Consider the following 24017-nt stretch of genomic DNA (forward strand, 5'->3'; position numbering starts at 1 on the left):
CCCCAACCCACCCCCTCAGCCACACACACACACACACACACACACTCCTCGCTCTCTCAAGTTAAAAAGGTGCAGTGCCTGGAGGGCTCAAGCTCTCAACGCCAAGTAAATCACACTGTTAACCTGACACAATTGATTTCTCATGTACTTCCACTGAGCTGTCTGCATCTAAGTACACATGCTACGGCGTCCATATAATTTAGTGACCATTAGTATTGATGATTTTTTGTGTTAATCACACAGCTACAGCGAGAGTGTACAATACCACAAATGCAGCTACAGATTGCCCTGGACGTTTTTACTGCACATACATCACATTTAAAGTATTAGGGAAAAAAAATTTAATTCGCCACATAGAGGAGCATTGGGGGAGGCAAATTTCTGCTGCCGGGGGCATGAAGGGCAAAAAATGGTCTGGATGTTCCTCTCTGAGATTTTTTTTTTTCTCTCCCTTTTATTCTCCCAGAATTCCAATGACCCCTACAGGCAACCAGTGACTGCTGAATCCTAAGGAATGTGCTCTCTGAACTGTACAAAAAGCCCTCAGCTCAAAGAGCACAGCTGAAAACAAAACATGCCAACTGCTATAATTTTTCACTGTTTTGAGTTTGTGGAAAATGTTGCACAGATTGCTGTGCAACATTTACTCAGAGTGGGGTGAGAGGGTTTGAGGAGTGGGGGTGGGCACCAAGCAATGAACTGTAAGCTGGGAAAACAGACATGAAAAGATTTGACAAGTTTAGAATCAAATGGGGCTTTCTAAAATCATATGATTCATTTGTATTGTTTATGTACATACTGATCGTCAGAGAAATATAGTATATCCCTAAATGAAGTAACAGGATAGACAAAAGTCTGAAAAAATGTAATGAGATTTTGAAAAGGCCTCACTGAATGAGATGACTAAAGCTGTTCACCTTGAAGTAAAAAATAAATAGTGTAGTGTTAAATATAATTTAGATATAAAACATTATTTCAAGTTAATGCTTCTTTACTTCAAATTATTTGCTGGTGAGTAGACTTCAATATCACAACAGCTCTGGGCTGTGCAGATGTCATATTTTATTCACTGGAAAAGCATTAGGAATGCTATTAGTCTGTATGACCTCCAATTCGTGGGGATTTACAAATACCACACATACCTTTATGCCAAATATAAAACCATTGGTAAATTCTATCAACTTATAAATATGGCGGATGTATTCAAGTATTCATGAAGGCCTAATAATGCTATAGGCTGATATTTACATAAAGCGCTCGTGCACTAAGTCAAGATAAACTATTTAAGACCCGGACCACAAATACCTCCACACTGCAGAAAAAGGAGGGTCCTGCGATGAAAGAGGACATTATGCTAACAAGTCAGATTACTGTACACAATAACTTTATCTTAAAAGTAAATACCATCCTTGGTGTTGGAAAAGGGGGGGGCATTATGGAAAGTCACTGGCAATATTTCTGTAGGGACCAAATGCTCCTTATCAGTGTTAGTCGAGCAATTCAGGCCCGCCCGAAGAAAGATGAGTCTTCAAACTCATTCTATTCATGGTCAGACGTGTAATTACCCTCAGCTCACAGTCTAGACGTAACCGCTTTCACAGTATTTAAGACCCCCTATGCAACGCGCGGACGCTGGCTCCTACCACCAAGCCCTGCACGTTAAATCTGTGGGCAGATAAATTAGTGAAGAATGCAATAAAATAGACACAATGAGAGGAACTTTATCCTCCCCGCTGCTAAATGAGATTTCTTTGAAATGCAGATCAGTGGCTCTAGATTAGTGAATTTTAGCTGCTGTCAACATCATAACAAAATACAAATGCGATTGTTCGCTGGTGCCTTATCTCCTTGCTTCCATCTGCTGGCTGGTTATTTACTCCCCCCTGATTTACTATGCAGATCTAAATAAGTCGCATCAAAAGGAGGGCTTACTGCACAATGCCTTCTTAAGCTTCTACATCAAGGTATTTGAAAAACCGGTAGTCACATGAAAAGGCTGCCCATCAAAGGCACATCTCTAATGAACTCTCCTATATCAGAGGGGGCTTGTAGGGCCTGGCTTTAATGCCGTCTGTGTGGTGAGAGAGGAGCAGAACTACAAATCAGACCCACCAAGCCACGGCAGAGAAGGGAGGAGGAGGAGGAGGAGGAGGAGGAGGAGGAGGAGGACAGAGAGGGGGAGAAAAGAAAGGAGAGAGAGGAGGAGGAGGAGGAGGAGGAGGAGGAAGGCCTCAGTTATCAGATGAGATTAGCTCAACACTGGGACTAGTCCCAGGTTTTTCCATTCATCCATCTATCTCCTAAGTCTAGGCTGAGGGAGGCACTCAGAAAAAAGAATACAATAGCACTAGATTAGAAACAGTTACAATGGATTAAACTAGATTCGTCCACAGGTTAGTTATTTTGGAAAAGTAGGAAAGAAAACCAAACAGCAAAAATTCAACATGTAATTTCAACTTTGTTGAACACCTTCAAAGTTAGCTTAAATGGCTTTTCATACAACTGTGCTGCAAGTGAATCAAAGAGTATGAACAAGTATCTGTTAAAAATGACAATGGATGATGAGGGAGATTCTAGGAGTGTCAAATACAGGAAAGATAAACATATTCTGCTGTCTCCCCTTCTGATTTTCCCCAGGTCTGGAAACAGCTTTGGTAATCTCAAACAGAGCTTTTGCATTACGCTCCTGCAATAACCTTTAATTTCATGGTATATTTGTTGCATTAAGCGCACAGGCCGGATTACAACAGACAAGCTTTAGACTTATACGGGGAAAATAAACTGCATGGAGAGATCATGATCTGTACAACCCCCCACCCCCCCACCCCCACACACACACACACACACCGCCATCATCACTGCCACCATCCTGCTTTGTAGCAGTGTGTCTGGATGAAGGGGAGACCCCCACCAACAAGCATGCAGTTTACCAGTGAACAATTAGCCCCGGAGCAAGAGCACGCCCGGCACTGGCACATGTGGTTAAGAGGCGTGCGCTGCGGGAGAGCGCCAGATGATGAAGGGATGAGGATGGGAGGAGGAGGAGGGGGAGAGAGGAGAAGACACTGAGGGAAGGAGGTGTGTGGCGTGTGCCAGACACGCGTGTGCCAGTTTTTGGCTACCGGGCATGTCCTTTGTTATTCACTTACAGACACTCTTCACAGAGAAGATAAAGATAGATAATGGGAGCGGTTTCCACCTCCACAAATCCAAGACAACTTTGACTCAGAATTTTAGGAGCACATCCAGATTGAGCTGTAATGTGAAGGCATCCGATGGCTGCGTCGCTTTGCTACAAACACTTTCTCGTCCCTCCCCTAACCCCGCCTCAAGCATCTTTCTGCTTTGTAGCATGCCAACTGGGCCCAGTGCCAGTCGCATTTGCAACCACAAGGGACCCTTGTCTTTTTGCCTTGCCTAATGAAATGACAAAACAACAGATTTGCATATGCAGAAACAGGTGCTGTAACAGGTTTGACTCCTTTTGACCTAAGCCGCGTTAAAGAGAGAAAATGCAGAGAGAGAAAAAAAAAAAAAAAAAAAAACATGCAGGAAAAGAAAAAGTTTATGACCAACAGCTGCCTGGAGGTATTTAGGCTCTGATGAGCACTCAAGACTGCACCATCTGCCCTGCTGCTCGCCAGAAGTGACAATCTAAATTAAAAACCACTCATCAATTATCATAAAAATAAACCATTGTTTTGCTGGGTCCATATGTTGTGGCCATTTTATTTAATTCTCAGAGAACAGCATTGGAGGCTGAGCTTCCAGGCCGATAGCTGTGATCCAGGGAAAATCCAGAGAGCCGCACAGTAGCCTGTAATTACCCTCCCACCGATCCGCTGTCTTCAGACCAGAGCCCTGCGTCATCCTACACATTATCCAAGTCCATCCTCTCCACATTACAGAGGAGAAAAAACCCAGTCGAGCCACTGTGGTGAAAACATGACCATTGTTTAGAGCAGGATTAGGGGTTGCCATCCAAGAGCACAAGCTAGGTGTTCAGAGGGTGAATGAAAATAAAATCACTACACTATACTTGCGGGTAACTAGATAACTGCTATTATGATTTATGCAAATTTGTATTTCCATACCAGACACAAAAATTGTGGTGGAGAGTGTGTGGCTATAAAACAACACAAACACAAAGTGATGCATTTCTGAAAATGTCAAACGTCTCCCCTCCACATTTTGACCAAATAATGTCCTGACCCACAGGGTTTGACTGGAAACATTCCTCTTGTCCTTTACGGAAAGACAAAGCTACTGTACAACACCCCTGCCCGCCAAGCCCACTCCATACCACTGCCACAGCCACCCAACCCCCCATTTCCAGTTTTCCTCCTGTTTTTATTTAGGTGAGTGAGACAGAAGGAACAAACCTGAGACAGTCGTGACCCTGCGCGAGTGTTGTAACTTGGTCTAGAGCTACGCCGGCAGAAGGCAGCACCATATGCCCTCAGCCCCGAGCTGGATGCTCTTTCTGCAGTCTAATGTGCCTGTCAAAAACTGTTACTGTCACACACACCCACCTACCCCCCCAACCCATCCATGTTTTTTTTTCCTCTCACAACATGTTAGAAATAAACATTTTTCTCCTTTTCTCTCTGTGTCTCACTGGGTAAAGTGGAAAGGTCCTTGGAGATGTGAGGCACAGGGAACGCAGTAACTGTTTGTTTGAGTTTCTAACCAGCATGCAACTCTTCAATAAACAGTCTATGGCTTAAGTTCAGCCATGCATACATTAAAAACTAATAATTTTTCCAGCTCATTGAACTCTGGTCGTCAATTGAGAGACATTAATCTGATTGGAATCGCAACTTCCTCCACCTTTTTCCTCACTTTACTGTCAAATCTGCAGCATATCTATCTCATTACTAAACAATGCAGGAGATGTCTTAATAAAAGGCCCCTCATACATTGGTTGAGCTGGCTACCGCTGTTTGCCTCGGTGCTGTCTCACGTCAGGTTTGACTGTTTACGAGTGACAGGCTGATGGCTGAATGCAGTCTGAGCAACAGTGACCTTGCCTTTTACCATGAGTGACCTTCTATCTTTAATTCAGGGCAAGACCCCAAAACCAACAAATTTTTTCACACCAGGACACTGTCCATCTGACCGTGACTTGAATAAAAGCTGCCATGCCTTCACACCACACTGACCAGCAAGTAAACATGCAATTGTTAAGTCAGCAAGGAAAGAAAAAAAAAAAAAACACACACAAAAGAAAAAGGATGCAAGGTCTGCGGCTACTGTTGGTGTGCTGTGATTCAAATGAGTACATAGTTTATTTGGATAAACAGACTGATAGGTCAGCTACTGTTACAGGCCAAGCTTGTGGCCGTTTGGAGTGTCAGCTCAACGGCAGACTGTTAAGAACAAGGCCACGGTCAAGACTATGGTGCCAAGAAGTGAATGCTAAACCTTACGAAAAGGCATGAATTATTTTACATAGCTTTAAAGAATCATTGCATACACAAACCAAAAGTTTGTTTTATAACTTTGCATGAATGTCCCTCTCGATTTCAGACTCTGACTAACTGTGAGGTTACATGCACCAGCCAAAAGCTACACTTTTTGCCTTGTGAGAGTTGGGTCATTTGTTTGTGGCTTCAGAATGATTAGAAGGAGATTAGACGACGTAAAATCTAATATTTGCAAAACAATCTTTGCAGGATATTTTGACATTCGATTGTTTTGGTCTAGCTAAACATATAACCATGTCCTCTTTTTTTTTCTTTTCTTTTCTTTTTTTTTACTTGGCCATGCAAACATGAAACCCACAACGATGAACTCCAACAAATTCTACATGTGGCTATGAACTGAGATGAAACAAATGGCCAGTGTGAAAAAATGACTGACTGACTCTTTTCTCAGATAGGTAACAGTAACTTGCTATTGTGTGGGCAGCCTGCAATCTCCTTTCTAATCCTCATCCCCTGACCCCACCCTGCACAGCTTTCTCCGGCCAAACAGTCACAACGTTCCTTGCTGACAACAGTGTCGAGTCGGGCTTAAGAAGTGACCCAGAGCGTAACTAAAAAAGTCTGAGCTGTCTCAAGACTCTTAGTAACTGGGGCACACAAAACATCATTACTGTGATGTGGATAATTATAGTGCAAAAGGGTGGCCTCTTAAGCATGTAATACACTCTTTTATCTTGAGAAGTCAATCTTTCCAAGGCTGACAGCTTGCAGCATATGATCCTGGTAAACAAATACTTTTGCGCGGCACAAAAGTGCCATTAAAGGCCAAAACTGTCAACACAAATTCCATTCTTACTAGGGGGAGGGAACTGAAGTGGGAGGGAGGGGGAGAAGGGGAGGAGGAAAAAAGGACTTGATCACTTCTGGTTGCTTTAACTTGCATGGAGGTTGTCATGGAAACATTTCTATGAAGTTAACGGGGGTAAAACCTGAACACTGGCCATCTAATTGCCTTAAGCTTAGTAGCAGGGCCAAGATAGCCATATATGAAAACACACTGTGTAGGTTATGTGGACGGGCTCAGCAAGATGTTTAGAGAAGTGACGCTGGTGCTCCACTCCCCTGATTTTCTTACCCATTTTCCCCCCAAACGCAGCAACACCTCAAGGGTTGAGCGAGCAGTCTGTTTCATTACAGAGGTGTTGGGGGATGGGTGATGGTGCAATTCAAAAGCTAATCCAAAAGTGAGCAAGTGTTTCATTGCCTTGGAAGTAATATGATTCAAAACAGAATTGATGTGATCAGTGCATAAAACCCACCTTCTGGACTTTCTCTAAACTGCACTGAGTCATTTTGAACACAGTCTGTATTGTCAGTTAAAGTGGTTTCTGCATTCACAGCAAATGCACACAAAGTTTTCATGGGGCTCTGAGAATTACAAATACAAAGCATTTTCTACTTCAGCTCTGCTGGAAGCAACAATTTCCACATCTTAGATAAAATCATGCATCAACCAGTGTTCACTGAGCTGAAAGCTGAATCTTAATTTTGATAAATGATTGAAACGTATGACAGGGTATACACATTAATCCTGTGGAGGACATTCATTTTCCTATTACCATAATGTAGAGCACGACCGCCCGATGATAAATGCAGCAATCAAAAAATGGACGCAGAGTGGGGAGAGTCCGGGTAATAAGTGCACTGCTCCCAACAACGGTCAGTCTTGGAGGGAGACTAATGGCAAGTCTCTCTCCATCGCTCTCATTGCCTTAGGAAAAAAAATGTATCCTGTTTTACAAAAATGACCTTACTTACCGCACACACCACCCTGACAACAAGTAAACAAGAGAGCACAGATGTTGTTTTAAACGTGCTTTAAGAAATGATTACTGGGGCACTTCAACAGAGGGGCTGATTGTGCACTGTCGCTGACATATTTCACTAGGGGCATTTATTGCCGCCTGGCCTTTGAAGAGTGAGAGCTGCTGAGTGAGGGGGGAACTGGCCCACACCTGCATAACTGAGGAGGGAACACCTGTGCACCCTGCGGCTTGAACAAGAAGGGTCGATCCAGCTAATCCAGGGGTGAAAGCTGATCAGAGGACAGGCCCGAAGAGTTCAGCAGCTCCCACTACCTTGTTAGCCTTTCTTTGCAAAAAAAAAAAAAAAAAGTTCCATCTATTGATTTTTGGGCCACAGTGATTGCATGAGAACCGTGGCAAGACACAGAGAGTGAAATAGAGGAAGTCAGCAGAAGCTTCTATGAGCTTTTGGTGTTAAAATGAATTAGTCAGAATTTTATCACCATGAAAACCGATATGCTTCCAGCACCAAGGTGTTGACTGCTGATAATCATAGATACTGGTCATGTAGATATTGTGATCGTGCTGATAAAGCATTGATAACTGATAATTATAAACAACTACAGACAGCCTATGCTTTATAATCGAATTGCATTATTTTTTTTTATTGTATAAGCTTGAACTTAAGAAACTCATACAATAGTTTTTAAAAAAACATGAACATTAACAGAAAAAACTATATTCAACCCCTTTGTGTCAATTATTTTAAAATAATTAAGTAATCCTTGCCTATTTCATAAATAAAAAAATTAAGATGACATATACATTTAATACATATATTACCTATACCTATAACCAGTTGTAATAAGTATAATGAATTCACTGTTTACTTCTGTTTTTAGTTATTACTGCATAGAAATAACCAATGACAGCAAACACTAAATAGGTTGTAAAATAGCTTTCAGTGACATTAATACAGATATAGTCTGACATTATATGCTGTTAAAGGCACATAGAGATCAAATAAAAATCTAACATGACAATTATCAATAATATGACCTAATTTGTCTCATTTCTGAACAGTATACGCTTTAAAATTTAGTTTTCAGATACGTCATTTAGCACTTATCGTGGTAAATAATAAATAGTCGCTTATGGGCAACAATTTGCAAGCCGCATTTATAACCTGAATTAAAGATTCCAATATGAGACAGGAAGCAATAAGTCGGATTTTCAAAAGTCGGTGATCAGCGTCCAGACCAGGCAAAGCCTGGACAGTGCTATCTGAGGGTCCTGACAAGAAAAAGCCGAACACTATCCTAGGTGAAATATGTGAACAGCTGCTCGGTAATTAAAAAGCACAGGAAGTCCACACGTAACGTATAAATAATAATGTTGCATGTCAAGTCACAACGCGCTGGATAACACAGGACAAACTTGTGGCCGGCGGTCCACTTCCTAATTCAAGTGCAGTGGACAGAGAAGTAAAGTCAAAGAGTGCAAAGAGAAATAAGCTCTTGGGCTGAAAAACTTACCACAAAAAATGGCAGGTATATTTCCCTCACGGTAAAGTCAAAGGGACACACCAGGTGAGAAGTCGTCGTCCTCTATACTTGCAGAGATCTTCACACGTGACTGCCCAAGTTCACCATAACGCAGAGAAAATGAACAACAAGCTGCAGAGTAAATAAAAAGCTCAATATTCCTCCGCTGGGCACCGCTGTCGGAGACACACACACACTCTCTCTCCTGCTGTCTCCCGTCAACGCCGCTGTTATTACTAATGCAACAGAGGGAAAAGCAGTACACTTAGCCCTGTTTGAATGACGCGCAATGCGAGGAAGAAGCGGCTTGTTTTTTTCTTCGTTACGATTCAAACACACATCAAGCTGTATCCCAGCAAGCAAGTATATTTGGGACTAGAAACCCCCCCAGGGGAGGCACTTGCTTGTGCGCGGAGGTGTGTTGTTATTTTTGGGCGTACTGCGACCCCGTGTGACGTCAGGGCCACCTGCTATGTAAACAAAAAGTGTTTTTAAAAGTTTGTTTCCCCTTTTTCAAATGTTTCACGGTTTAGTACTACTACACTCTTAGCGGCCGCTCAAATTGGAGTGTTACACGTCTTGTAGCTATAAAGACGCTTCGTGGAGTCGTACATTGATATTGTCGGGGATTGAACCGGTAACCCTCCAGTAACGGGACATTCCCTCTATCCCAAAGATAAGTGCGCCCATTGCTGCATCTGGGAAACTTGGGTTCACATGACGGAAGCCGCAAAGAAGTCGCTTTATTGAAAAGACATCCGCAAGTGGGAACTATATGAAAAAAAAAAATCAGTATAGTTTCCCATTATGTGCCTCGTAATATTTCAACAAGAACTTTTGTTTTTCAGTGTTAGCCTCCCCCACCATGACCGACATCAATTCTTATTATTTCCCTTTTAATATTCTTATTGAATATTCTTATAGGAAGTTGTGTGTTTTTCTTATTTTTCCTATTTGTGTAGAAAACTACTCTCAAATATCCTAAGACTTCCTTAACCCTGTATGAAGAAAGTCTAGGCTATAATCATTAATGTGGGAATTCAAGTAGAATTACATCGAGGCAAAATTACGATCAGATTTGATCAAATCTGAGTAAAACAAAAACAGACTTTAGCATCAGCATCCTCAAAGTTAGAATGCCAGATGTACGTTCAAAAGCATTTTTGGTGACACATTTTAAACTAGCTTTAATTTTAAAATCCATTTTACATGCTCATTATTAATTTACAGGTTAAGAGAAAAAATGTACTTATTTGTGGTCATCTTGGCTAAAGGGTGTGTGCATACAGAAAAAAAGAGGGAAGCCTACGACTGTAAATATCTTAACTTATACATTATTATGATTAGTGTTATTAAAATGCGCAATTACATATTTTCGTGTAAATATGATTAATTTACTCTAAATTTCAGATAAAAATACAGACTTTATTAGAAAAAAAAAGATTTAACAAGATGCACTGGTTGAAGGAATTGTTCTTACCCATTCTGTCACACACCCTCACAAGGTAATTTAGCCTATTTATTCATTTAATATTAGATCCGAAGAGAGTCACACACTGAGCAGTAGTTAAAATTGGTTGCTTTCATTTACCTCGTCTTTCTTTTCTCCTTTTTTTCAAACCGCTGAGACGTTAACGGTCAAGAAATGAATGACCAGATTATTATCAGTTGAAGAAAAGAAAGGGGGGGGGCAAGTTTTTCAGAATGTAAGAGACGCGAGAAGTCTATCTCGTCTCATTCTCTCTACTGTCAACATTTTAAAATGTTATATTATATGTGTTATTCATTTTATGAATTATTGTGAGAAATGTTATTTATACATGGATAAGAGGTGTATAGATGATTTTTAGGTGCAAGAAATACAGCTTGCAGCCGGTGTGTATTACTCCGTATGTTAGTAAGAATTTAAAATACGTTAATAAAGCCAAACACTTTGGAGTCACTAAAAGCATAAAATAGTCCACATCTCCTTATTAGTTATTATTGATAATATAATAGGCTAATCCTTCCCCAATACTGCTTGTAAATCTATTTCCCCACACTGATGGGCAGGCTGGATATCCTGAACCATTACCTTCGTTCCAAAATGGATTAAAATTGGCCTTGCTTTTCAGAAAAATTGTCAGACAAAGTCATATATGATGTGATGGGAAAAAAAAAGCATTCAGCTATTTGAAAATATGGGAAGGACAGATCTATCTGATTTCCTTTTGACTATGTCGTCCGTTTTCTTGATTTTTGTGTTTTGTGTTACAAATCGTAAATGCTATTAAAAATTCCATCAAATAGAAGCAGGAGGAAACAGCATCTGAGGACTGATGAGGATGGGAGGGGAATTGTGGTCGTTTGCTGCCACCTACTGATCAACTCCGGTAATGAAGTCTGTCCAGGGTAGCAGTTAAGACAAAGGACTGTAAATAACATTTGGGAAGTTTCCTTATTCCCTCTTTCCCTCCACATTGAAGGATTTTTCTCCAACAGTAGCTGGACACTTGGAACTCATTATCACATAAAAAGTGCAAACTGAAAATGCAAATTCATTTGACTGAAATGTGGGCGACTGAAGTATTTTACTCTGATCACATAGTGCCATCTACTGATACACATCAGACATACAACTTGTCCTGATGAATTCAAGAGGTCGACAAAATATCACAAGCAAACACATTTTTATGAGGACTGTTAAAAAGGTGTTGATTCAGCTCTTTGATTGACTTTTTTTCTTTTTTTTTAATTAATTTGTTGTGTAAGTTGGCCCTGATATTTTGTTCACCTCATTTCTAAATGTGAATAAACTCCCTTACAAACTGTAATATAGCATTTTTAACACTGGTTTATTTACAAAAGTTGCAAATGAGCTGCAATTAAAAGTCAAAGGAGAATCTCTTTGGCTTCGAAATGTAAAACAAAGGGTCTTTTGAGGACAAAAACCCGCTCACCTACCTGTGAAGGATTGTATAACCAGCACTAAAATCTATTTACAGGACATACTGGATTTTGGGGGTAGAGTTACACTGCATATCAAGGATTGGTTGAATTAAACTTCCTATCTGAGACACACACACAGATAGACACACATACACACCCCACACACACACTCACAGAGAGTCCATTCTGCTAAGAAGAACACAATAATGTTCAGTCTTCTGCTCCAAGATGCAGTGAACATAAAAAAATGAAGGCTGTCTCTGATGGCAACGATGATGAGGATCTGTAGATACTCATACCAAAATACCAACACACAATAATTTGATACATTATTGATCTCAATGGGGAAATTCTCTCTTTTCATGCACTCTCCACACGGAGGTCAGAGGTCAGCATCAGCTCTCCTGGAGCACTCTGAGTGACACTGTCTTGCACTTCAGAAGAGCAGACACTTACCAACAGAAGTGTTGACCTATGGTCCTCCAATGGCAGACCTACACTCCAGCATCCTACGACACAGCTTCATGTTAATGCTATCAATGGATCATGAAACTGAAACCTAAATTTATCGTTTTCTTACATAATAACTGAGGAGCTTCTGAAACAAAATATCCATCATCTGACGGCTACTCTCAAAAGTGTGCACTAGTTAATTTAACTTAAATTAAAAAAATAATTCTGTTTCTTTTTTACAACGGGGTGCATACTTGACAAAAAACGCTTTTTAAAAAAATATACTATACATTTTTCATATTTTAAAAAATATACATGAACACACAATTTAATTTTCAATCATTAATTTTAAAAGCTACATTAAATCAGAGCAGTACTCCATTCAGGGTTTATATTAATGAACAGATGTCATCTTTCATTGAAGTGGATGACCAAAATCCTTTGTCAGATTAGAATGACTGCTGCATTTTTATTCAATACCCAGTAAAGGCTAATGAGCTAAAGATGCTAGTGTCCATTTCATCTCCATCAAGCTTAAAGCTGTCCAGCTGTAGGGCTATATTAACACACACAGGATAGATCACAATTGAACAAAATTGTATCTCTCTCTCTCTCTCTCTCTCTCTCTCTCTCTCTCTCTCTCTCTCTCTATATATATATATATATATATATATATATATATCAGAGAAAACACACAATCACAATGTAACAGATAAAGGAGACATACAGTGACCGTATGATGTATGATTTGTCAATACGCAGGTGGTTTCTGTTTACAGATATATAAATGGCCTGAGCCGATACCAAACAAACTTTTGGTTTCATGACAGTCTCTGTTATCAGCGGGCCCCCATGCAGACCAAAAGACACTGTGTCCTACCATTACACTCCAATCAACATTCATATCCATGTCACAAAGATAGTGAAGTAAAAATTCTGATTGTTAGATTGAATTTGAGAAGAGTTTACATATTTGAAGTAGCAACATAAAGATAACTAGGCAGTATAGTTCAGATATGGACCCGTTTTTTATGTTAGTTTTGTGTTAAAGTGCCTTGCAAAAGCTACATTTTCACATATTTATTTTGTAACTAGCAAACATATTTTGAGAGGATAACTGTGGGGATAACTGGCCAGCCGTGGTCTAGTTATATGTGTCCTATTAATAGGCCTGGCTCAGACTCAATGTTCAAGTGTAACCAAACTCCATCTGTCAAGTCACGTCCTCTCCCTGCTCTCCCTTCCACAGTATCACTGCAGCCAGGCTAGGGGCACTTTGGTCTGTGCCACCCTCCAAGCCAGACAGACGGCAGGACAGGCCTCTCAGACCATCGCACGTTATGGATGCTCTGTATATCCAACCCTTGGAAGAAGATGGGGTGATGACGGAGGAGGTGGAACGGGGAAGAAGAGGGGAACACGAAAAGGGAGGAAATGAGGCCTTGTCTCTCACGGGCTCCACCACAGAGGAGGAAACAGATGAGGACTCAGAACCAGAGCCCCCACCAGTTGTTCGGAGGAAGGTGTCATTCGCTGATGCATTTGGCCTCAACCTGGTATCAGTTAAGGAGTTTGATGATGTTGAAGTTGAGTCAGAGGTCAGCCAGCCACCTGAGATGGAGGCAACCCATCCTCTTGAGGAATTCTACATGTCCTGCCTGTTTACAGCCCCATCATCCCCGGAGGAGCTGGACCAGAGGCTACAGGTGCAGATGATTGAACTGGAGAGCATCGAGCTCCTTCCAGGAACCACCACACTCCGTGGCACCATCAGGGTGGTCAACCTCTGCTACAGTAAGTCCGTTTATGCCCGGATCACCCTGGATTGCTGGAACAGCTACTTTGACCTGTTGGCGGAGTATGTGCCCGGATCCAGTGACATGAAAACAGACCGGTTTACATTCAAGTACACTCTGATTCCTCCCTTTGAGAGACAGGGGACCAGATTGGAGTTCTGCCTGCGTTATGATACATCAGTGGGCACCTTCTGGGCTAACAACAAGGACATTAACTATGTGCTGTTCCTCCACCAGAAAGGACAAGTGAAAGAGCAGGGGTCTCAAGTGCTAGAGGAGAGTCCAAGCTACAAGAGCAAGAGGAGCTGTCTCAGAGCCAACAGGTGAGAGAGTCTGAGTCCGAATCTTTTTTTAAACATGACACTGCTGAAGGAAGTCACGTCAGCCTCATACCTCAACAATAGATGTCATTACACAATCATCAATATTCAAATAAAATGTAGGCTGTTTGGATCCATCAGGGTAAACTTTTCATGGAAATACAGCTAAAATTTTACTGTCACTGCCTGGCAGACATCAACCAGAAACAGGAAAGACTCAAAATAATTGTCAGTTGGAAAAGTTGAAATTGACACACAGTGCGAGTTTCTCTTTAAGCTGTGCTGTCCCTCTCATTAGGAGGAAGCACAACCTAATATTGCTTGCTGGCAGGGCCTTTTGTGTGTTTACAGTACGCTGTTATGTAACTTTTCAGTAATGGATGTTTGGACTGTGTAGCAGATATTGCCCATTTAAGGTCAGCAGTCTGTCCAGGTTTCCATGACGTCTCAGTGTGGCAAAGAGAGACAGATATTCGTACTTCATCCTCTTTGACACCAGTCTACATTATTTCTCCTGCTTTAGGGATAAAAGTTCTTCATGTATGCGTGTTCTGGTGCGATTTGCTGCAGTATAAAAGTTGTGGAAATGTGATTATGCATCAGACAAACATATTTCAAAGGCTGCTGGCACAAGCACATGCTGACTGCATTGAAACAAGCACAACACCTAGTTTGTGTACACCTATTACAGTGTATCATAGGGCCAGCGCTGATGCAGTTATTGTACAGGAGTGATAACATACATAGGCTAGCTGAAAGTCCCCCCTCTTTATTCTGCCATTTCACTAAACTTATGCAGATGAGATGTCGTATAGATAAAAGGGGAAATAGACAGTAGTTAAAGAAACAACTACAATGCCATAAGGCATTATGGGACACGGTGGTTAGTGGAAAATAGGTGCCAATGAGTTTTTAATAGCCTTTTAATCTGGAAATCTGGTGTGGTTTGACTATCACATACACCACCACTCTTTTATATCAGAAGATATACACCCACACATGAAAAAAAAACAAATGAAAAAATGGAGGTTCTAAAATGATTAGATTATTTTGTTATAAATAAATTAATAAATTCAGCATTTTGGAATGAAAACCCTCTAAACAATATATTTAAAGCTGATGGAGAAATACTGAAACAAAATATAATGCCATAGTGTGTAGTGTCTGTAACACATCTGTGAGCTTTTGTAATGTTGTTACCATCTAATTTTGAACCACAGGAGGGGAAGTGCAGAGGAACAGACCAAGGAGGCCTTTAACACAGCAACAGTTTCTACAAGTGTGTATACTCAATGTTTCTGTGTGTGTGTGTGTGTGTGTGTGTGTGTGTGTGTGTGTGTGTGTGTGTGTGTGTGTATTTAAAAGTGTGTATAAGTGTGCAGGCAAACTTTGACCCTTGTGTTTGACACTTGCTTTGCAGAAGCAAAGGCCAATCATAAAGCAGAAGAGGCTGCGAGAAAGACAGTGGACAACACAGACATACAATCATTATTGTACCATGAAGAACACAAACTTTTGGTGAGGCTCATTCAATATCTTTTGGAGTCACAGACTCTTCTTGAAGTCAACAGTCCATGACCAGTGCTAGTCAGATGTGCCACACTAACATCGCTCTTTTTTGTCTGCAATTGTAGATGTAAACTGTCAAAAGTAAGAAAGTGTTCTTTCAAATGTATAAATGGTAACTTGGCCAGATATGCAAGTCATACTGCTCAGTGCTGAGTCTGTCCTAGAAGGATATGGAGCTTCAGTGCACCTGACATTTGAGAACATGTCTGAAATCACTCGTGCAAACTATTAATAATAAATGCAACCTGCAAGCAGACCTGTGTAAACTTGCAGTAAAATTGATGAAGTAAACAAAATAGGCTTATGTGCTGAGATAGCAGCATTGTTGCAGTTCATTGCATCATCACAGGTATGCTAAATATTAAAGAAAACTCATTCAATGGGCCATTACACCATTTTTTTTTTGTCATCAAGCAAGTAATCGGATTTAAAGCAACAGATGACCTTAAAGACTAACAAAAAATTGTGCTGGTAGCCTCTGGTTACAGTTCAAGTAGTTCAAGCATAAATACTTGGCTTGACCTTTGACCTTTCTGACAGGTGGATAGTGTAAAAAGCCGGCACAGAGCAACACGTTTGGCACGTGTGCGGGACTACCTCTCCCAGAAGAGACAGCACGTACCAAAGGCTTATTCACATGACTCAGCCGGTGGCCAGAAGGTTTCTCAGCCTGTGCCAGCTCCACGGAGTGACTCTGCCAGCTGTCTCTATAACCGCCTAAAGAAACAACCAAACGAGAGTCCACAGGTCCTCACCTACCATCAGATTCCTCTGCTTACACTGGACTGGAACAACGATAAACCGCGGCTGCGGGGGGCTGCTGACACAGATGATATCTGGGCTCGAAGTGCTAAGCTGACCTTGTCAAAAGCTTCAGAGGAAAAAATAGAAGATACACCTTCTGTTAGTGATATATGGGAGACATTTCTTAATGGCACAGATGACACCACTGATAAAGAAACCTCAGTGTGTGATGTATGGCAGGAATTTCTTAATGGGCCAAGCAGTAAGGACCATTCTGGTGTTCCAGAGTCAGAATGGCTGCAGACAGCAGCGTCAGTGTCTCCCTCAAATGACAAGGAGCCCCAAATCCAATATGCAGCAAGCAGTCAAGAGTTTCAAGAATTTCAGGTGGGCACGGATACATCCACCACCTTACAAGCACACACGTCAGCTGCATCTCAGCTGCTGTCAGACAAACTCGAAACACCGTTGGCTAATGTCTCTTTGATCACTGAAGACGACCAGCCAGCAGAGGCATGTGTCAGCAGTCCAAGAGATGACAACACAGTGACACGAGATGCATCCCAAAGGTCACAGACAAACTCTGTAATAGACACTTCGCAGGAATTTTGCCTCGAGGGGGCAACGCCTGTGTCCGAGGGTTCTGTTGACAGTTCAGCTGAGTGTCACGAGCATGCGATCTGGGAGCAAGAAAGAGAGGGAATAATAGGAGAAGCAGAAGGAATAGGAGGAGATGAGCCCTTCATGCTGCACACAGCTGACTTAGTAACAAGCTCAGGGGAGTCGAAGACAACAGACATGACAGTAATGCCAGAGTCTCAGAATGCCAGCACTGTTGATAGGATCTCACAGGGAGCAAGGCTGGATGAGGGTCTTTCTTCCAGAGGGGAAGGCGAGGTTACAGGTACAGCACACAATGCAATGGATGACACGCTGGCATTTAAGGAGACAATCAGACAGGGGACAAAGGATGGGGAAAGGTTTGTCTTTTCCACATCCAGACAAAGAGCGGAGGAAGGGATCGTGACAAATTGTACGGAAAATAAAGTATCTAGAGAAGAGGAGATATTTAGGCCACATGAAACAGAGGAGTGTGAAATCTCCCAGAGGTATGCAGATGAAAAGCAATGTGAGGAATTCAGGCTGAACCAAAAGAGTAAAAATCCATTACAGGAGAAGAAGAGAGATGAAAATGAAATAGGACCTGCACAGTCACATGCACATGAATTCAATCCAAACCAAACATGTGAAGAGAATTTCAGACCGAGCCTTGTTATGGAAAGTGAATTCAATTTGGATGAATTAGAAAACAGAGATATGGCATCAATTAACAAAGAAGGATCCAGGGAGACACAGATGGAAAATTCATATTGTGAAAAAAGCAACGAAACAAAGAGACTAATTGGCGCAGAAGCTGAAATTATCTGTGAATTAGATGAGGAAGCATTGCGACATAATGACGAAGCTCTACAACTGAATTCATCGGGAAACACATCAATAATTTCAGAAATACATAATAAATGGGGGAAACAAACAGGAGAAGAACTGTATGTCCAGAAAGAGGAGGAGGATGCAACACTGACACAAGTAGAGGAAAACATGATGAAAACTCAAACAGGCGAACATGTATTAGCCTCAAATCAGACAGAAGAAGGAAAAAGCTTGAGTAATAGCAAAATATCTATAGAGCAACATGAAATAAACCTGTCAGCACAGAGCACGCACACTGTGGAATCAGGGGAAAGTACAAAGGTCTTCCAAAGCGACCATGACACATTCAGACCTTTTCCACCAGATAAATGCAATTCAAACCCCACAGAGGTGGTAGAAGTGAGATGGATATCATCACAGGACGTTATGAAGGGTCAGAGAGAGGATGTAGTCAGTGAAATAAGCCAGGGAGAAGTTATTGCAAAGGAGAACGTTGCAAAGAAAGATAATTCAACAGAACTTCAGAACCAACCTGAGACAATAGAAAGAATAGAGGCAGATATGAGTCAGAGAGACATAGATGAGAGAGTGAGTATTGGAGAGCTGAAAACAGTAGCAACTGGGGAGTTGATGGGTAATGTGGAGGGCCCTCAGGGGGAGAGGAAGAATGCACCAGCTGAATTGAAAGAACAAGAGTTGTCAGCAGAAGGTGAGAGCTTTCCACATGTTGAATATAAAAAACCATCAGAGGGAACAAAAGAACCTATTAAAGCAGAAAATATTGTAGCACTTGAAGTGATGGAGTCGAGAGTGGAGGAGATGTTCATAGAGAGATTTGGGGAAGATTTGGTCCGGGACATTTGGGAAGAGGTGTTCGGTCAGAGAGCGCAGGCCTCTAAAAGAGACACAAATATCACTGATGGAGTGGGGGCAGATATGGGGCTGGCAGATATACCTGATATTACATGTGATTGCCATCTTCTTTTTGAGAAAGACGTCAGTGATGCTTTTGATTCAGGTATATTTTCCTTGACAGAATTACCAACAGATCCAAATTTAAGTCTCTGTCAAGGTCTAGAGGAAACCATAATGACAAATAGCAATGAATACTCCCCAAAAGAAAGAAGTCAGTCGGTCACCACAATAGAGCAGACTCCCTTTCTCTCTGAATTACAGACAGATTTGAATTTAAGTGCTCATCTCAGTCAAGATCTCACTTCCACTTTAGCTGCTCTGAGTAGGCAGTCATTGACTAAATCGGCCCAAACTCTCAGCCCTCTGAGGGATCAGGAAAACTGCTCTCAAATAAAAAACAGATCACTCAACCGTCAGGAGACAGGTAGACAAATAGAAGACTGTGTAGTCGCCCACAAGGAGAATTTCAATCGATCAGTCCACCCATCCCACAAACATCTGAGTCCTTCCTCTGAGAAATTAAAGGAGTCTGATGGTCTCGTATGTTGGAGTATATTATACATGCTCAGTCACATCACCAGACTTCTAATATGCGGCCTTTTAGTTGCCGGATTCTTTGTCATCATTTTCCTCTATGATTTCCCAGCATTCTTTGCGTTCTACATATTTTCATTGAGCTGGTGGTTTTATAAATGGAAGAGCCATCGGATGACAATGAAAAGGGGAATAGGGCATGAGTTTGCAGAGAGAAGAGAAAGTGTTAAAGAGTGCAGTGTGTAGCCTGTTTAAACAACAATCGTCAAATCTTCCATATCTTCATATCGTCATAATGTACATTCAGACTGGAGAGACCATTGTTGACTTGACCCACTGTATTTGTCTACCTGTTATAAACAGTTCAAGCAAAACATTGTTTTTTTCTTTAAATTTTTATTGGTGAAAGAGGACAAACACATAAAGAGTGACATCACATACAGTACATACAGACAAGACCCTGTCTCCCAGCCTGAACTGCCCCCACACCCTCAAGGAGGGAGCTAATTATCTGTGGGGTCTTTTCTGTACCCTTTTTTATTCCCCCCTCCCCTTCCCACTTTGGGGATTTGTCTGCCAATCATTTCTTCCAACCCGACCTGCCACTCCAAACAAATAAAGTTACCAAAAAATGAAAGACGAAAAAAAACTAAAAACTAATGGGTTAGTACCCTTTTTTCTCCTCCTCCTCTCTCTCACACAAAGGGATAATACTAATCAATACAGCTCAAAATAACAATGACAAATGGAAAAACAAAAATAAGACAAAATCCAATATAACAATACAAATACAAATGAAATGTGAGTTTGTCAGGGATAGGAAGAGCGGAAAATTATATTGCTATGTAATAATAGTCATAATAGTAATTAGACCAGTCTTACATAACAAGTGTGGTTGACAGCAAAGGGGGAAGAAAAGAAGAGAAAGTAAAGAAATAAAGAAGAACACAGGGTGATAAAAGAAAAAAAACCTGTTTGTCTATTGTGTGTGTGTGTTTGTGATATAAGCCTGTACACATGGTTGGGTGTGTTGTGATATTTGGGAAATGGCTACCATAGCTGGGACCTGTGGTCATGTATGTGGCTTTGGTCAGTTTTGGGTTTAGAAGCGTTAAGAATGAATTCCAGTTTTCATTATAGACTCATATTTTTTTTTTTTTTTTTTTCTGTAAGCCGCTATGGTCTCTTTTGAAATGTGTTCTGTAAATACATTGGGGTCCAAATGTCTGAGACTGGCAATGGGAAAGTAGTCTCAGACTTTTGGACTCCACTGTATGTTGATCCAGTGAGCAAAATGACAAGATTCCCTAGATTTCCAGTTTGGAAAGATTATTTTCTTAACTGGGAGGGAAACTTGTGTTATATCTCTGAGCAGACACAGTGATAGGGACAATGGGATTCTGCACCTCAAGACAACGCTGTCCAAAGTGAGTTAACTAGTTGGCATGAAAATAATCTTCTGTGCCACCCAAAGTGCATTGTGAACAGGTGTCTGTGTCAGCCAATCCCATTTTCTGCATTTAAGCTTGGGTGATGTGGGTTCTGTGGATAGTTTTATGTTGCAGTTGTGTAAGTTGCACATTTGTGTTAGTAATCATAGAGAAATGTTTTTACAGACTTGTATCCAGAACTCAGGGTTGGGACGGAGAGCCAAGTCATTTCATAGTTGGGAGTGTTATGACTCTATCTGAGATGGAAAGAAGAATATTAAGTTTTGAGATTTTGTTTTTTTTTTTTGAGTTTGTGATTTCCATGATCTCATCACTTAACTAAGAAGTTTGTAGTGTGTTGATGGTTATTTTAATTCTGGATTTTATTTGTGGCAGTGGAGAAAATGGTCTCTCCCAACCTCGTACTTCTGGATTACTGTATTGAATGATATGAATTGGTTGTTTTGGGACAGGTGATGGATATTAATCCGAGTGATTCCCTTTTGTCGCCGTGATGGAAAGTAGACAGGTCTGTTATGCTGCTGAAGTCTGGATTGTGCTGAATTGGTGTGAATCTACATGGTGCTAGTGATGATTTAGTGAATTTATTGGTTTCCCATCGGGCTGTCGGAATTGAGGAGAATAGATTGTTCTTACACTAATTCAGTTTCTTGATTGATTGTGGGAGGAAGGGAAGGTTGACAACTGAGGTGGTTTTACACTGATTTTGTCCTAATTCTAACCACGGCTTATTGTGGTTGTACTTTTGGGTACATCTGAATAAACATTATAGCTGTTTGAGGTTTGGTGCTTTTAGGCCACCTTGTGATTTTCCTTTGTGTAATGCTGAAAGTGAAATTCTGGGTTTTGTGTTTTTTCAGTAAAATTGAGTAGCTAATGAGTCGAGTGCTTTCAGCCATTGTGGTGGGAAGCATTGAAAACAAATAATTATTCTGAGGTAAGGTTCTCATTTTAACAGTAGTGATTTGCCCAATGAGAGTGTGCGGGAGCTTGAAGAGCTCTGACAGCTTAGGAGAAATGTTAATGCCTAAATATTTTATCTTGTCATAGTAAAGTAGGAGGGGGGATGTTGGGCTGCAGAATCCCAGGCATCTTCAGAGGGTGGGAGTGTACCTAATTTGTCCCGGTTTATTGTGTAGTGTGAGATTTTTTGTTTTCTTGGTTCATTTAAATGATTAGAAGAAAATATGAAAAATAAACTACATTTTTTTTCATTAAATTCCTGTCCTGGCCCTCTCAATTTGTCTTGTGACCCCATGTGATTATCATGTCCCCCAGGTTGGGAACCACTGAGAGGTGCAGTTAATCAAATCAACAAACAAATGTATGTCTTCAAATAACCTCAACTTACATTTAGTCAATTAAAACTGACATAAAAGTAGAAGACTTTTTTTAATGCATATGAAAATCCACCGGTTGTTGAATGTCTGAGTTAAGGCAGATGTATGTGTATGATGTGTGTATACTTGCTGTGTTTTATGGGCCCAATATTACTTTACAGTGTACCTAATGGAACAAAGTGACCTACCTTGTTTTCCTTCAATAAAAGAAACTCATATGACGAAAGAAATTATTTTCAATTTTCTTTTGGTCTCTTACAATGACACAACATAAAGATTTTGCTCAATTTTTGTTTTACATAGAATATCCTATATTTTGCTAAACTGAGGCTGCTTTCATGAGAAATAATGGCAGCAGGGAAGTGTATATTTATTTTGTACTCAAGGGATAACTGGCTTCACATGAAAACGTTAATTGATGAATGCAAAAAGTATCCTATTTGAACCCAATATGTATCCATGTTAACCTTTTTTCTATTTGGTATCCCTAGGTTTTAGCATTATTTTCCACTTTATATCCATTCAAAGTATGTTTTTAATATTTGGCTTCTACTTTCAGGACTATGCAGATACTGTCAAATTCAATTTGTTAAATTTCTGTGTTTGACATTCATTTATACAGTATATTGTGCATTTTTTTCTCCTCTAGTTTATGCCTAAAAGGTTATTAATATCATATATATGTATGTCTCAGTGTTTCTTATCTGCAAAACGAAATATACAGAAGTCAAAACTTTGTTAAGTGACATCCCTCACTGTTTCACAACAATGGTGTCTTAAGAATTCTTAGGCATTCATATGAATGGTCCTGCCAGTAATCATCTACAGCCTCCTCTTATATGGTGCGATTGAAAAAAGTCATAATCCTCGGCAGATAAACTGTTTTAACTGCCATAAACTGCTTCAGTATTATTTATATGATAACTCACTGACCCTGATATGACACCCTTCACCAGAGGAACAGTCAGCAGTTCATTGTTCCTGGATTTCAAAAGTTCTATAAAGGTAATTAAGTGATTCAGAGGAACCTGTAATGTTAAGAAAAAGATCAGAATTTTGAGGATGTTAAATGGAAATAATCTAAGGAAGTAAAAATCAAACATTTCTGTGTTTCTCTGTGATGTTATATTTTTTATCAGCAGTATCACATGCTGATTATCAAATGAATAAACCCTTTGAACCTTAGCGGTGAGTCTTTAAAGTGAACATGCGGCCATCTTTGCCTCTGTCTCTAAGGAGTCATTTATCGTTTCAGTTTTTAGTGCCTGCTGACAGGAGTTGGAGTTAGGTCAAATTCATATAGCAAATAGTCCATTTCATCCCTGCGGCTCATGACTTACTCAAGGCACTTTACCACAAGGTTAATAATACAACAGGTTAAAATTCAGCCTTTTGACATTGCAATCTCCACTTCCCTGCTCTTTTCAGAATCCTTTCCAAAACTGATAACACACCTTTTGGGAAACCCTTTGTAGAACTGTTCTGACATAGTATGTTGAATAATTCAACTCCAACCAGTAAAACACAAATGAGCAGATATATCATGCAAGTTCAACAAGTGTGCACAAGTAATAGTGCATTGTAAAAGGGAATTTTTGTGATGTAATGGTAAATTATTATAATCGTCACATTTATTGAGCAAAATCAAAAGCTTTTATTTAAATGTTGAAAAATGTTTGAAGTAACACAAAGCCTTTCGATTGTGAAGATTTATGTTCACTTTGATGATAATAATTCAGATTTCTTATTCTATGCCCTTTA

General features: G+C 40.5%; 2 protein-coding genes across 6 annotated transcripts in view; one reads left to right on the plus strand and one right to left on the minus strand.

Annotated features, from left to right (window-relative positions):
• Positions 1-9186, minus strand: part of foxp2 (forkhead box P2) — a 105859-nt gene extending 96673 nt beyond the window's left edge. For 2 of the 5 annotated variants that reach the window (XM_087177064.1, XM_023417944.2), the window contains exon 1: positions 8767-9164. The gene's annotated coding sequence lies outside the window, so the exon portion shown is untranslated. Of the gene's footprint in view, positions 1-8766 lie in introns of all 5 variants that reach the window. The other 3 variants (XM_023417943.2, XM_023417941.2, XM_087177066.1) reach the window with 3 other exon arrangements.
• Positions 9187-13406: 4220 nt separating this feature from the next.
• On the plus strand, positions 13407-22486 carry ppp1r3aa (protein phosphatase 1, regulatory subunit 3Aa). Its single transcript, XM_023417876.2, has 4 exons — positions 13407-14275; positions 15493-15551; positions 15693-15790; positions 16382-22486. The coding sequence occupies exons 1-4, from the start codon at positions 13497-13499 to the stop codon at positions 19709-19711; spliced, it is 4266 nt and encodes a 1421-aa protein (XP_023273644.1). The 5' UTR covers positions 13407-13496; the 3' UTR covers positions 19712-22486.
• The last annotated feature ends 1531 nt before the right edge of the window (positions 22487-24017 follow it).

Source organism: Seriola lalandi, unplaced genomic scaffold (genome assembly GCF_002814215.2).
Source record: "Seriola lalandi dorsalis isolate HSWRI2012SDOR001 ecotype SW California unplaced genomic scaffold, Sedor1 jcf7180002054579, whole genome shotgun sequence".
Taxonomy (NCBI): domain Eukaryota; kingdom Metazoa; phylum Chordata; class Actinopteri; order Carangiformes; family Carangidae; genus Seriola; species Seriola lalandi.